Source organism: Morchella sextelata (genome assembly GCF_020137385.1).
Source record: "Morchella sextelata strain SCLS chromosome Unknown scls_19, whole genome shotgun sequence".
NCBI lineage: Eukaryota > Fungi > Ascomycota > Pezizomycetes > Pezizales > Morchellaceae > Morchella > Morchella sextelata.
Window position 1 is genome coordinate 1,572,613 of NW_025408634.1, and position 15,583 is coordinate 1,588,195.

At 44.8% G+C, this 15,583-nt stretch overlaps 2 protein-coding genes across 2 annotated transcripts; one reads left to right on the forward strand and one right to left on the reverse strand.

Moving 5' to 3' along the window:
• Positions 1 to 402: 402 nt before the first annotated feature.
• H6S33_005285 (uncharacterized protein) lies at positions 403 to 1,149 on the forward strand (the record flags this gene model as incomplete). The annotated part of the gene is made up of 1 exon (XM_044836655.1): positions 403 to 1,149. One exon carries the CDS (start codon positions 403 to 405, stop codon positions 1,147 to 1,149), a length of 747 nt encoding a protein of 248 aa, XP_044690498.1.
• A 10,303-nt stretch (positions 1,150 to 11,452) lies between these two features.
• Positions 11,453 to 14,920, reverse strand: H6S33_005286 (uncharacterized protein; the record flags this gene model as incomplete). Its single annotated transcript, XM_044836656.1, has 1 exon — positions 11,453 to 14,920. One exon carries the CDS (start codon positions 14,918 to 14,920, stop codon positions 11,453 to 11,455), a length of 3,468 nt encoding a protein of 1,155 aa, XP_044690499.1.
• Between the last annotated feature and the right edge of the window lie 663 nt (positions 14,921 to 15,583).

A 15,583-nucleotide genomic window follows, 5' to 3' on the forward strand; every position in this document is an offset into this window, starting at 1 on the left:
ACTTGGCAATACTCGCGCTGGGGACTGCTCACATAGGTACAAGCTTTTATCTGGATACCGGATCACTCGCCACAGCCTCTTGAGCGCCTTCAAAGAGGGTGTGTATGTGCATCACCGGAATCGGATCACTCGAACAGATGATAAATGGTGAAATAGCCCAATTGAGGAGGTATCATGGAGAGTACAGAAACCGGTTACATGCGGTGTAGATCTTTTAGTTTCTCTTTTACTATTAATATATTGCCTGGAAAGATGAAGCCGGTTTAATTTGAAGATATCCACCCATAGCTTCGCCCCTTCTTCTCTCATCCTCCACCAACCCATCCAACCAGACCCCAATCAATTCTAGCATCCCACTCCTACACACTACCTATCAGAGTCTACAGGGACGACACCTCCGTCATGGCCCTCTACTACGTCTATGTCCGCCTCAACCTGGCCTCAACGGGCGACAAGAACCTCTGCCACTATCGCTACATCCTGACATGCGCCTCACGCTACCAGGCCGACGAGTACTTCCGCGCTTTCGAGGAGCGCATGCGGCTCAAGCGGATCTCAGCCCAGTTCTGGGAGTATGAAATCGAAGAGAGCCTGTGGAATACCATCACGAAAGCATCCAATGTCGACAGCTCCATTTACAAAGGTATCATGCTCTCGAATCTCCCGGACATGGGGGAACGCAATGGATTTGTGCAGGTCCCGGCGGAGGCCGGCCGCGACTGGATCAGTGGCCGTGCCTACTTCATACGCAATGTGCGGCAGCCGGATATCTACTGGTATCATCCTGCGGGAGGAGAGGACCAGATCTTGGCGTCGAGGTGGCAGAAGACAAAGTTCTTTGTGAGGCTTGCGGAGGCGGATGAGAATCAGACGGGGACGGTGCTGATTAGGAGTGATCGGATACGGATTTCGACGGTGTCGCCGCAGGCGAAGGGGAAGGTGGTGAGGATGGGGGAGGGTAATAGGATGGTCATGGTTAAGCCGTCGGCAGCATCGGTGGCGGTGGCGGGGAGTGATAAGGACTTTAGGTTTAAGGACTTATTGGGGAGCTTTGGAACGGAGTGGGAGTGTAAGAACGGGGAGCCGTATGAGTATGTGACGTGGGGGGATCCGTCAGTGATGCACTTGGATGATTGGGAGCTCTGTTGATAGAGGGTCTTATGGGGCGGCTGTTTCTCTTTGTTACGAGTGTAAATTCGATTTTTTCAATCTGAATTCACACAAGATATTCATATAGTCAGTATTGAAATGTCACTGATCAGCTTAAGCGAACGAAGAAGTGAATGGTCGCCCAGCGGCAAGCCGAAACTTCGCAATCTGACTACGAGCATGTCTAGATTACAAGCCTAGGCGGAAGTCTATTCCTTTCGATAGTGAACATCTGCATATCTAGTAATTCAACCAAAGGAGAAAACTGATGCGTGAATCAGTGTAGGTAGTTTTTCATTTTCTTCAGGGTCACCGTTACCTTCCTTTCAGTGGTTGTGGTTTCCCGGGTTAACGTCTGGACTGTCTTGAAAACAGCTGTAGGACTTCTGATCAGTACACCCAAAGTGGGATCACAGGTTATCTGGGCCAACAGATATTACTGATTGAACTGGGTTTCGGTGCTTTCGCTGGGAGCATTGACCGGGTCAGGTAGTGTGTGCGGTTTCGCGCGGTTGCGCGCGCAATCGATCACGAATCAGTAGAAATCGGGTACCAAAATTGCTATAAATAATATCAAGTAAATGAATTTAATTCTCTAGTTCAGGTTAAAGTAGTTCTCTAGTGATACTAGGAATACACCTATCTATCCCAGCCATCTCAAACATCATACTGTCCTTCCTTTTGACAAGTTCCTTAAGGGTTGTTAATAGACCCTTTGCGTTGAGGGATCCGGCTCCATTTTAGAACCACTGGGCACTTATAGTTGATGACTCAGCACATCCGGGTGTAGATTTAGAGCTCGCCTGTGAACCTGACATGCGTATTAGATCCCTCGTTGAATAAACCTCATATCTCGCTCAATACTAGTCCGATTGCAATAGTTTTTGGTTCTATGGATTCCCAGAACACGGCCCTACATGGCGTGCCTAGAGGTGCGTCAGTGGAGGGCACTATATGGACTTTATGGGTAGCATTACGGAACTGAAAGTCTTTGCAACTGTGGTTAGAAATAACAATACCTGTTGGAGGGGACAAGGAAGATCAGGGGGACACATAAACCTGGACAGTCTTGAAGGAGATGCCTGGAAGACTTATTTTCAGTACGTAAGTACTCGGACTATAAAATTCAACACATTAGTCTCACTGGTATAACAATTTCACATGCGATGAAGTCTGTAGACAGGAACGTTGTATGCGGATTCCTGACGAAATACATTGCAATAATGAAATAGATGAGGATCAAATTACAGCACTCTGTTTGCTGCTCGAGCATCTAGTATAACCAAACCATCTAGCTGATCTACAACTAAAATTTGAATGGAAACTGGAACTCGTTTCTAGGACAGTCAATACACTACTGTTCTACTTTCATCATACATGGAGTCGCTTCTTAGGCTTTGATCATGAGAGACTTGGACCACAAAAGCTACAAGACTTTATAGTTGTGCTACCAGAGAGTGTTTCATCTTTGGACACCTGTTTTAAGATTTTGATGGAACTTTAAAAGAGATTGCATGTCCGATATACGGATAAGAGAGTGTGTACAACAGGTGGAATTGGATGCATTATTGAAATACCAACCTATGGTAAGTCTAGATTGTATAATCATCCATCTTCATAGACTTGTGGAAGGTACCAAGCACGATGCTGCTGTATACGCAGAAACTAGGTTATTGCAGATCTTTGAAGAATATGCACACAGTTCTGATGGTATCAGTCTTTAAACATATTATGATCTGACATATGGAATTGATGAACATTTTATTTCTCCATACAATAGTGCTACTATTGCAGATAAAGAAAGACGGTGGAACTGGTATATGTCTAAAGTCAGAATTGTTATTGAGTTGGCGTTCAAGAAAGTTCTGTAGCTATTTATACTCTTTGATTTTTCACATACCTAACGAGCTATTTTATCATCCATTAGTATTCAATATCTTATAGTAGTTCTGATGTACAATGCGCATGTCTCTTTACACAATCCCGAAATAACACAATGTTTTTAAAGAGGTGAAAATCCACCTAGTCTTGCTGTACCACGTACTCTTGTAGAATATCTTCATTGTATTGGGAAGGAGAAGGATTGAGCCTTACTTGTATAGTTAACAATAATAAGCTAAAGATGGCCAGTTGTTAGTGGTGGTGAATGTAGTGGAGGAGTAGGCGGTGGTAGCTGATGTAGAACTGTAACCGAGTTGGCAAATGTGTTGTGGCCAACGATGTTCCTCATCGAGTGTTATAGAAGTACACCTATTGTATTGAAGAGAATGTCTATCTTTGTAGCTATCTCTTTCTGTTAATCGCATACCTCTTTCTCTCCTTCTGCTCTTTCTAAGATTTTAGTTTTCTGTTGTTTATTGCTTCCTTCATTATCCTTTACCACATTCTTAAAAGTCTCTGTTTCCTCTTACACTCCAATAAGAACACTTTCAACCTCTCGTTTGAACAGATTTTTTAGAGTGCGGGCTTTCTTTTTAGCTGGAGTTGTTTCTTATGATTGAGTACAAGCTTTATCATTTGAAGCGAATTCATCGCCTTCAATTTCCATCAAATCTCTTTTCAGTACCTGGAACGGCTTAGATACTTCTGTAACCTGCTTGCCTGTACCATTCCTAATGAGCAGCTTCCCCTCTGTATGATTTTTAACCCTCGGATTGGTAAGGATTGAGTTAAATAGTAAAGCAATTTCTGTCATGTCACAAACATAGTCACCAACCTGTTCCACTCCTGACTCTTTGCTTATACCGTGTTTCCTCTTTCTGAAGAGTTAAAAATAATCAGCGTTATAATATTCAAGTCTCAAACACATACAATACTAAGCTTGACTACATGCCTCCCCTGATTACGCACCAGTAACCGCACGCCTCCCACAGAAATTATATGAGTAGGCAAACTTTACACACAAATGAGTAGGGGCTAGCATGGCTAATCCCGAGTCTCCATACAAATGAGCTTAGGCGCTCTTCACACCTCGTCACCAACTCTGCACTCTCTTCCTTCTGATAGGGCAAGGTTGGATATGATTTTGAGGTTCCCCGAGAACCGTCGCCCCACAATTCCCAGCTCCATACCTATGGGTTGAATAGGACGACCTGAATCCGTTCCCGTCTTCAAGTATATGCATACAGGGGGTCATGGTGGTGATTTCAGTGGCGGAGCTGGTGGTTGGGGGTTGTTGAGTAGGGTAACTAACTGAGAGTCTTGGAAACCTGTCCCGATTCACTCCTGGCACCACCACTCAGCGACCGTGTACAACGAATGATGACTGCATGGTACAGAACCCACCTTCTCAAGCCCACAATCATGACAACGCTTGAAATTCAATGATGCCGCGTTTCCATATCCTCTGCTTCGATGGAATACATATATTTCGGATTCTGAACTCCGGGTTATCGCATTGGGCGAATCCCACTATTTGTCTCCGCTGTGTCTTCTTACGCTCTCGGATTCTGTACTCCAGGTCACCGCTTTACTAAGTTTCAACGCTCGTAACCCTAACTACCCACATTCAGGTTCCAACCACCACCAAATACACATTGATCTGTTACATTTTTACCGAAGATTGTATTTTGTACACGTAACCAAACCAACTTTCAACGCTCGTAACCCTAACTACCCACATCTAGGTTTCAACCACCAGCAAATACATATTGATCTGTTACATTTTGACCAAAAATTGAATTTTGTACCAATAGAATAACAACGACCTCAAGAAAAACAGATACAAAAGTGTCACTTCAGTATTCTGTCCTACATTCTAATTCCGATACGTAACTATGAATGTTGCAATTACCACTCTTCAGGCTGTATCGTATTATCGTTCTAGACACTACTGAGCAATATTGAATTGCTGGATAGATATGCATGTCTACTAGGACAGCATGTAAAGCGAACACTAATGGTGAAATTGGTTACTACTGTTTGTGATAGCTTGAGAGGTCTAAATATCAATCGAAACAGAAAGTGCATCAGAGTTTGCAATTGAGATTTGTTGGTATGGTTTGCTAAGATTCGATTTGTATGCACACTTATTGTAACAGAATGTAAATCAGGAATAGTAAATAAGATTTCTGAGGATTTTTGGCAATCGCTTGATACGTATGCATATAAATCAGAATGGCAAGTAAAGTGTATACCGATAAGAAAAGCTTTCTGTATGATGTTCCAATACTAAATAGTAGTCGATACCTGTTAGAAAAATATTCGAATCAGTAATTAGCAGTGAAATTGGTTGATATCATTAATAATTGGTTCATACTTATACGTTCTTATCAGAACAGCAAATTTAACAGTTGTTGACAAACAAAACCTTTTGTATTATTTACAATCCTTTGATGGGTATGTATCAGGACAGCGAGTGTATCAGAAATTCAAATTCTCATTTGTTACAATCGTTCATGAAGGTTTGAAAGCTATGAATATTTATTGGCACTGTAAAATACTGAAATTGATACTCAATGTATTTGATGGCTTGATTGGTATACCATGTTCTGGATCAATATTGAATAGATTGAATACTGCACTACGGTTTGCAAAATATCTTCTCCCAAAACACGAGGTTGCGGCTTTCCAATCCATTCTGAAATATATACAATCTATGATCATATTCTGAACTTGAGAGTGAACAATATTCAGCACTTATCTCTAAAACTCATTGTTTCAATTGATGACAGTCTTCATAACGTGTATCCTGATATTGTGTATTTTTGTAAACGGGTAGGAATTTGACGATGTCCGCAAGATAACATCTGTTCCACCTCACCTACCTATTAACAGTATGCGCCCAAATTCCCCCAAGCCTTTAGAATTAGGATTATGAATGCTTTTGATTGAGAATGTCATATTTGAGCTGACTGGCGGTCAGTATAGCACTCAATTGCTTGAGTGTAATCAGTGTAACCCAATTCAGATCCTAAAACCTTATCCGATTTCATGGATCGATTGAATAATATAGTAGGTTACAAATGGTCGAATTGATCAGAAAAATTCTATGGATTTCTAGACGATTATGTCGATTTTAAGGGTATGAGTTACTTGGGATTTGTGATTGCTAAGCTTTCTTTATGTATATTAAGGGGCTTTGCCCTCGATTCTATTCTTTTTCCCTCTCTTTTCTTCTCTTTCTTTTGGTACGCAAAGGCTTAGGTAATCTACGCTGGCTATTGCTATTCAAGTACTATTTTCTCTTCCTTTATAAGGAGGCCATCTCACTTGTCCGACCTTAACACCGCTAGACCTAAACTACTGTAAGTTTCTCCAACCCCTCTCGCTGATTAACCTACCAGCCCCTAGGACCATCTCCCGTACCCTGCGGAATACTCGCTACCCAACTCCCTAGGATTACGTTGCGTCGTAATCCGCACCATACGCCATGTCCACCCTCAACCGACCTACATGGATCTCATTTAACAAAATCGAGCAGTTTAACCATCAGTACGAATAGAATACTGCTGCCCTGTTTGACCACCTCCCTACTATGTTTTAAAGCATCCGACACGAGAGGGATAGTGCTCGTACACTGCTCTCCGCCGTCCACAAAACCATTGACTACCTGGAAGAGCAAGTAATACAGGTCAACCTTGACCTCACTGTTGACAACACCGCCCCTGCCCCCAAAGTTCCTGTCCCCGTTTTTGCTGCTACTGCACCAACCACTTTCTCCACCTTTGGGTCTGAAACGTTCCCTGAAAAGTTCGATGATATCCAGACCAAAATCCCCGGATTTGTTACCCAACTCCGAATGAAGCTCGAAGTCAAGCATAATCGGTTCCGCAATGGGACAGCAAAGGTTATGCATGCGGTCACCTGTTTGGAGGGAAGAGCCCTTGATCAGGTCATACAACTTGTTAACCCCAATCCTGCTGACTTCTTTTCCTCCGTCACCTTCTTCGTCGCCCACATGGAAGGCTCATTTAGAGAACTAAACACTCAAAGTACCAACCACCGCCAACTCGTCTCCGTGAGGCAAGGCAAAGGAGACTTTGCCACCTACTACTCACAGTTCATCAGAAACGTGTCCCACTTGTATTACAACAAAGGAGTCAAGATTGACGAATTGCCGGAAAGATTGTCGGACAACTTTTGAGACGTCATGACATATCGAACGGACAGACCCAATATGGTGGAAGCATATACGACCATGTCAGTGACGATCGACAACCACATGTAAGTGATGTGCTATGATGAGGCACAACCGTGACTTCCTTTCCAATAGTGTAAATAAAGAGAGCGAGTTTTGATGATACTCGTTCAGAAAGAAGAAAATGGCAGTTTGTATGTTTGAACGTTCCCAAGTCTAGAAAATTATAACTTTAATGGGTCACCTCTCTATTAAAGATCCGTTGATGATGAGAGGCCAACCTGGGGCAACACCGAGTGCCTTATAGGAATACGGCACGTTTGCTCAAGTTCTTTTTCCGACTGACAATCTGCCTGTTGATAGTCGGGGGTACAGCAACTATTTTTTATCAAGGGAGAGGAGAGTAACTACGACACCTTGAATGAACTTCTGTCCGAGTCAAATCATGCAATTTGCTAAAAGCTGTGGTCGGAATCTTAAAAACTATTGGAAACAGCCGACCAGATAATAATTGTTTATTCTAACTTTATTAGAACCGATTTGAGTGTTTGTAAATCGAAGTTTTGCTTTGGTAGCTTGAGTCACACTCCCACTCCCCAAAGATACTCCGGAGCAAAACAGGAGCATTCCGGCAGTTTGACACTGCGGGGGTTAGTGTTGGGGATTAAAACATGTTTTTGGAATTAGATTTTCCATTCGCTCCGGGACACCACCAGAATCATGTCTGTAGTGCTAAAGCATGATCTTTGAGCATCGGTTGCAGAGATATGAAACCTCAATGATTCGACTGCATAGGTAGGGAACTCCCGTCCTGGGCTCCCTGTGCTATCAGCCATCTTTGTACTTCTGTTCCAGGCTTGCTCAGCCCCCTATTTTTGACTTGTAAGACTTCTTACTCATTGAGATCCCTGTCCTCTATACGAAGAAAGGTACGAGCCCCAACTGCGCTTGTCTTCACACGTCGATGAAGAACAAACTGCTGTTACTTATGGTCGGTGGCTTAACTGATAGAATAGGTTCTTTTGTAACAGCCTTATAGTGACACTGTTACATTACTCCCCCATATGGTAGACTCGTTTTGAGTCCACTGTAGTGTTACTGGAATATTAGTATTTGGCATAGAAAAAAAACTGTAGCTCTATTGGTGATTACGTACAGAGTACAGGTCTGTTTCTATCTCCATCAGAGAAGGAAAACTCTAAAATGAAATTCCTTTTAAAAATAAAGAAAATGATATATTCTCCACTCTTGTTGTAGAACATTCCATTCCACTAGTGGAGGTTTCGATGTAAGCAAGAATCTCTTTTATTCCCTTGTCTTTTTCAAGCGGGTTTCCTCACGCTTCTGTTTTGTATTATTTCTTGCATTGTTTCCATGGAAAGATGGTATCCGAGCTCTGTCAGACCGATGAAAAACCTGGTATAGGAGAGTTGATTTCTGTTCCCGGATTTCTTCTGGGATACAGAGCTACTCACGCCGTGTTTTGAGGATCCCTAGAGTTTCAGCATATTTTCCAATGTTTTTGCAGATATTTTTGATGAAATTCTTTCAGGGCCTCATCGGCTCTTCCTTGCAGAATTTCGTATGGTTCCCAGGAGTCTTCCGAACGATAGCCCTCCCAAACAATGCGATACTCTACAAACATTTTCTAATGCCCAGCCTGTTGCCATCGGCTATTAGCTATTTCTTGGAGAGCGTAACTGTATTCTCTTTCGACCTCATCTGGAGTAGGAGGGACTTCAGTGCGTTGAGGGTATTTCAGTCCCCGATAGGACTCCAGCAGAAATATTTGGAAGTCATCATGAATGTTCCATTGAGAGGGAAGCTTCAGCCTGTAGAACGCAACAACAAGTTTCTCATCAATCTCAAAGAGATATAGTTTCTTGTAGTCAAGCTTGCTTGAGGGTCGATTGGCAACCATATTACGTCGGTCCATCATCACCTTATCGCCATCTTCAGGTTCTGGAGTTTTCATATGCTTCTGATCATACCATTTCTTCTGCCGGGCCTGTGCCTTAAAAATATCAGTCGTCATAGTTTTCCAAAGAGCTTTCCACTTGGACTCTAGTACGGCGCTGGAAATATTGGCATTGTCCAGCTTCCTTCTGAGCGAATGCCAATGGAAATCAGGCTCGAACCCATAGTTCGCGTAGAACTTGGATACTTTAGTGGACTATTGGGTTGCGGTTTTGTAGGCGTACTCTGCAAGCGGGAGTAACCCTGCCCAATCATCCTACTGGTAGGACCAAATGTTTCTGAAATATTGCTCTAGCGTTTGATTGACCCTCTCAGTTCACCTGTTAGCTTGAGGACGATATGTCGTAGACAGACAAAGGTTGACTCCGAGAAGCTTGATCAATGAATGCCAGAACTTGCTTTCGAATCTGAAGTCCCGATCAGAAATGATTACTTCGGATAGTCCATGTAGTCGCCATATTTCTTGAAGGAATATATGCGAAAGTTCCTTGATTGTTGCCTCGGTCTTGAGCGGTATGAAGTAGGTGATTTTTGTAAAGCATTCAATAATAAACGCGATACGGGTATAGGCTTCAGATTCTGGCAAACTAACAAAAAAGTCCATAGAAATGGAGCTACAAGGAGTATTGGGGACCTCTAAATGTGGTAGCATCCTGTACTTTTCATGACTGGAGCTTTTATTGCTTTGACATGTATCGCAACTCCGTACGTATTCTCCCATATCATTGTCCATCTTTGGGCAAAAGAACAGTGCCCGAAGATGCTCTGCAGTTTTGAATTGAGCCAAGTGGCTTGTGGGCTTCGAATCATGTAGGGCGTTCATGATTTTTGGTTTGAGCTCTCGGTGATTTGGGATGTAGCATCTTTTCTTCTAAAAGACATCACCGTATCTCAAAGTTAGGTTTCGGTCTACTCTCTTACCGAAGGTGTGATCCACAGCCTCCTCCAAGGAGAATTACTTAGGGTCTGAAGCTGAATTCGGCCGGATTTTGTCCAGAAGCACCGGTGTGAGTTTGCAGACGTGAGGTGATTTTTTGGGCGTTAAGATTTCATCGTAACGGTTGGTGGTTGTACAGAAACCATTCTGCTAGGGCAACTTAGGATAGGATTCTGCGGTTAAGCGAGAACTGTAGCCGTACAATTCCCGATTCCGTTGCTATACGTTGGCCAAAAGGAATAGAATGCATCACCATCGTCAGGTATTTGGGTAAAAGGCAACATGATTGTGATATTTGGAGTGGAGATAGTGGGGGGGGGCTGTTGAGTGTTAGCTCGAGTAACCTAGTGCTAGGGGTAGATATGGTTAACTGGGGTGACAGGCCAAACAAGGGTTAGTTAGGGTCAGTTAGGGTTAGGGTTAGGTTAGGGTTAGGGTTAGTTAGGGTTAGTTAGGGTTAGTTAGGGTTAGTTAGGGTGAAATGGAACGTAAACTATCGAGAAGAGAATCGTCAAGGAGGCAGACAAGAAGGTAGGCAGGCTATCGCTTCAGGTTTCGCTTTGATGATGAGCTCTTCAGTGCCAGTAGCGAGGGCGGTATATATAAGAATACCGCCAGACATCGAGTGAGAGCGCGTGACCCTAGGGTTACCTAGGGTTACCTAGGGTTAGGTTGCGGGCCAAAGTCCCGCCGCGTCTTATCGCCGATTCGGCGTAACGTTAGGCCGTTAACGCCGACACACGTCATGCTGACATATCTCCCTATCCCCGTTAACCCCGTAAACTCCTAACACCGCCCAAACTCCGAGGAGTTAGGGTTAGTTAGGGTTAGTTAGGGTTAGTTAGGGTTAGTGGGAAACCCGCAGGTCACAAGGAGGCAACAGCCGCCCAATGCCCTGCGGGCATTGGGTCGCGCAGCGGCCACCCATCCACTAGCCGAATCACTATCTACAACGTGGGGATTCATCTGGCCGCACCAGAGTCCTGCCCACAGATAGTGATAAGGTTTTACCCATTGAAGTGCCAGCGCACGACAACGTTTCCCGCAAGGGGGCGTCCGTCGTGATGGCATCTTCGGAACTAAATAACAGGTTGCTAACATAGCCAGCCAAAATCTTACTACAGTGTTCAGAGGACCTTAAGCGTTTCACGAGATAACAACCTCGATCCTGGCCATGGGTCCTTGCGTTCCGTCAGACATCCAACAACATTTCCACGATCCGAAAACCGCTTCGATGTCACGTTGGACTAAGGGACGCGTCCTACTGCAAGCAGTAGTCTCTAAGGAACATTGGTTCGTATTTTGACAATTCAAAGTTCTCCCGAAGAAGAATTGAATGACGAGTCGTCATCATCGGTTTGTTCGTTGTACGCACGTTGTACAGACAGAACTTTGGAGAGGTCGAATGCACCACTCGTAACGAAGTCATTGAATGATTCAGGATCAATTCTAGACATCTGGACGTTAAGCGCGTTCACGTCGTCAGACAGATTTCGTGTGCGCTTATACGATATAAGGAATCTTGTGTCGCGAATGGACTCTAGGAATAATGCATCTTTCGTAGAAAGTGCTCCAGCCTCAATCGCTCCATTGATAATCGCCGTCTTAAAGGAGGCAACGTTAACGTTGCACCATACGTCGTTGTAGGAAGTTTTGAGAACCGCATAGGAGTGAGCCTTTGGATCGACTTTTGGTAATACGGCGAGACACCAACGTTTCTCGACTTCCTGTTCCTTCCAAGCAAGAAGGACTTGACGTGGATAGCCCCGCGCAATGAGTAGTTCCATGTACTCTGCTACTGACTGGTCGTAGAATTCGCGTCTAGACGAGCAGGTGGCTATCCGGGTAAGTTCACCCTGAAATCCGGATTTCTTGACTTGCGTCGGGTGAGCGCTTTCCCATGGTATACGCATGAAGTGGTTGAAGGGTTTCCGGTAAAGTTTAAAGTCAAGTGTGCTACCGGAAAGAATATCGATTTCTAAATCGAGGAATGGACTAGGTCCCTCGCCTTCACCAACCACGGACCATTCGGTGCGGAGTACCGGTCCGAGATTATGTTTGCCGAGGATTGCCCAACAATGCTCCGCAGAGTCGGCCTCGATTATAGCTAAACAATCGTCGATATAGCGACAATAAATCTTAATTGGATTATTGTGCTCGAACGTTTGCACGTTAAAATTAACGTTTTGTTCTTCGTAGTATGCAGCATAAATGTTTGCGATATCAGGGGAGCAGGCAGCTCCCATCGCTAATCCTTTGAGCTGCGAATAGAACGAGCCATTGAACTCAACCACCCCATATTGGTTGATAATTCGCATGGCATTTTGCAATAGATGAACGTTATCGTTCAGAACGGGATCTAGGTGCGTCGGATGATCCGCAAACCATGCAGCGACAATAGAGTGTGCGTCTGCAGGGATGTTCGGGTACATGGCGACTACGTCACCTGTACATACGAACATTTTACGGCGGGTCCGGCGGTCAGGGATAACAGCCTCGCGTAGTAGCGCCGCAACATCCTTGGTTGATTGAACAATCCATGGTGTTGCCTTAGCGGCACCGGCTATTTTAACCTGTACCCATTTAGCAAGAGGGGACGTAACCCAGGAGTGTCCGGGCGCAATAGGACGAATAGCCCATGGTTTCTTATGGATCTTTGGGATGCCGTGAAATCGTGGGATGTCAAATTGCAAGTTCCACCGTTCAAGGTATTCCTTTTCTTGCTTGGTGGTTACGTCGTTAAGGCTTTGTGTGATGTGGGTAAGATCACGCCTTACTTCATGGATGGTATTGGCCAACCACTTGAATCTTCCGTTGATCGGGTGATCCTCGTTGTATAACAGCGAGGTGGGACCAGGGTCCCCTGCCCATCCAACTTCTAATTTCCGGTAGTTTTGGCCGTCAGCGAGGAATTTCTCCACTTCGCTTATGTACCAGTCGCGCGAAAAGATAACAGGCCCAAGGTTTTTGTCCGTTCCTTTGATCATCATTTTTTGACTTTCTAGGAATTCAGAGAGTTCTTTCCATCGGGGGCGACGGTCCCGATGTAAGGTATTGGATCTTACGGGCCCAGCGTAATCCCCGTGAAGGGAAAGCTCACCACATGCAAGTCTACTCTCAAGTGTGTTACTCATTTTCGGTGGATTCTTTTTTACTTTAGTAAAGGAGAATTCCGGGTTCCATGGTTCATCATTGTTTTTATCACGGTTAAACCAAAAATATTTCCAACGTAGTGAATATTTAAATTCATCAAATGCAATGGAGATTAATTTTTTATTAAACGAGATAGGATACAGATATTTTAAATTAACCCCTAACTCATATCTGACCCAATCTGGGACAGAAAGCCCGGTTTGCACATGAGGATCCGGCCAAAACCTGCGAAGGGCTGAAAACCTTTCGGTATTAGCTTTCGCGACCAAGATATCTGTTTGCAAATGGGAGGGGAGATTTAATAACGTACCCGGATAGGAAGACGGCTTATCATAGTTAAAGTTTGTAGCTAACAACTTTAAACCTTCGCCTTCTTCCCTGGCCCTTTTACGACGGTGGAGGATGCGACCCGTTTCTGAGTCGTCTTCTTCGTAGTCGGCGCAGTAGGTTTCCGAGTCTTCTGCGTCTTTTTTATTCCCTGAGGTTTGGCCGGAGCTTTCACCTTGGGGGCGGTTTTTCCCTAGATCGCGGTTAGATAGGTAAATCGAGTTTTTCGGGCATGGGGACCCTCCTACCTTGCGTTTATTGGACCGATTTTTTGGCTTAGCCATGTCTTTAGGCAGAAGCGACTTAATCAGTCTTTTCAACCGGGCCTCTTCAGACTCCGGCGCTTCTTGGCCAACCTTCAAGACAGTTCGTTCTTTGAGAGAGATTTTCTTCTCAAGAACATAATCCTTGTTGGATTGTTTTATCCGAGCCATCTCTAGCACTCGGATTGCCAATAAAGGTGCCAGCCCAAAGGCAGCATCCCTTTCTACCGACAAAAACTCAGGAGCTTTAATGTCGCCGGCGTTATCCCGCTGGGCTCTCGCCTCTGTGGGTTGATCACCGACGGTCATGTCAACATCCTCAGCCTGGGGGCGTTCCCCATATCGGACCTTGGCAGCTTGGTAGTCCCGGCTGATAGCGTCACGAAGACGTTTCTCATAGGATTCCCTAGCTAACAACCCATCAAGGTGGGCTTTCTCTCCTCTTTTCTGAGTGATGATCTCATCCAGAAGTTTACTAGCCATTTCGGATTGTAGAACAGCAATCCGATTGTTTGCCGATTGTTGCATTTCGGCGGGATACAAGGAGGTAAACTGCGTACGGACTTTGGCTTTCGCAACGGGGTTCAGTACGGTCGGGAATTTCTTCTCGAATTTGTTTTTCTCCAGGGAACGTATGGCTTGCTCTACCCCAACTAACTTAACCGCTGTGGTGTGCAGCAGAGATAACTCGTCAAATAATCGGAGTCGGAAGGTAGGGTGGAGAAGTTTTTTGATGTCCTCCATTCGTTCAATAGGGGGTCGGGAGGACATGTAAGCGGCTAACGCACGTTGATAGTGTTCGTAGGCGCTTTCCTCTCCACAGGTCGTAGCTAGATAGGCGTCTGCGATCATTTCTCGCCAGTGTAGCTCGTTGGAGGGGGTGGGAATGGAGCCCATGAGGTGGGAGGGACCGTCAAGGGTTAAGTGACCAAATCCATGAAGACTTTCCGAACTGACAGGTCGTCTAGTTCGTTGCTTAACAGATCCGAAGATAGGGAGGTCGGTGGGAACGGCGGAGGAGGCAGAAGTGGACATGGTGATAGTCGTAAGGGTTAGTTAGGGTGAAATGGAACGTAAATTATCGAGAAGAGAATCGTCAAGGAGGCAGACAAGAAGGTAGGCAGGCTATCGCTTCAGGTTTCGCTTTGATGATGAGCTCTTCAGTGCCAGTAGCGAGGGCGGTATATATAAGAATACCGCCAGACATCGAGTGAGAGCGCGTGACCCTAGGGTTACCTAGGGTTACCTAGGGTTAGGTTGCGGGCCAAAGTCCCGCCGCGTCTTATCGCCGATTCGGCGTAACGTTAGGCCGTTAACGCCGACACACGTCATGCTGACATATCTCCCTATCCCCGTTAACCCCGTAAACTCCTAACACCCGCCCAAACTCCGAGGAGTTAGGGTTAGTTAGGGTTAGTTAGTTAGGGTTAGTTAGGGTTAGTTAGGGTTAGTTAGGGTTAGTTAGGGTTAGTTAGGGTTAGTTAGGGTTAGTTAGGGTTAGTTAGGGTTAGTTAGGGTTAGGGTTAGTTAGGGTTAGTTAGGGTTAGTTAGGGTTAGTTAGGGTTAGTTAGGGTTAGTTAGGGTGAGTAGGGTTAGTTAGGGTTAGTTAGGGTTAGTTAGGGTTAGTTAGGGTTAGTTAGGGTTAGTTAGGGTTAGTTAGGGTTAGTTAGGGTTAGTTAGGGTTAGTTAGGGTTAGTT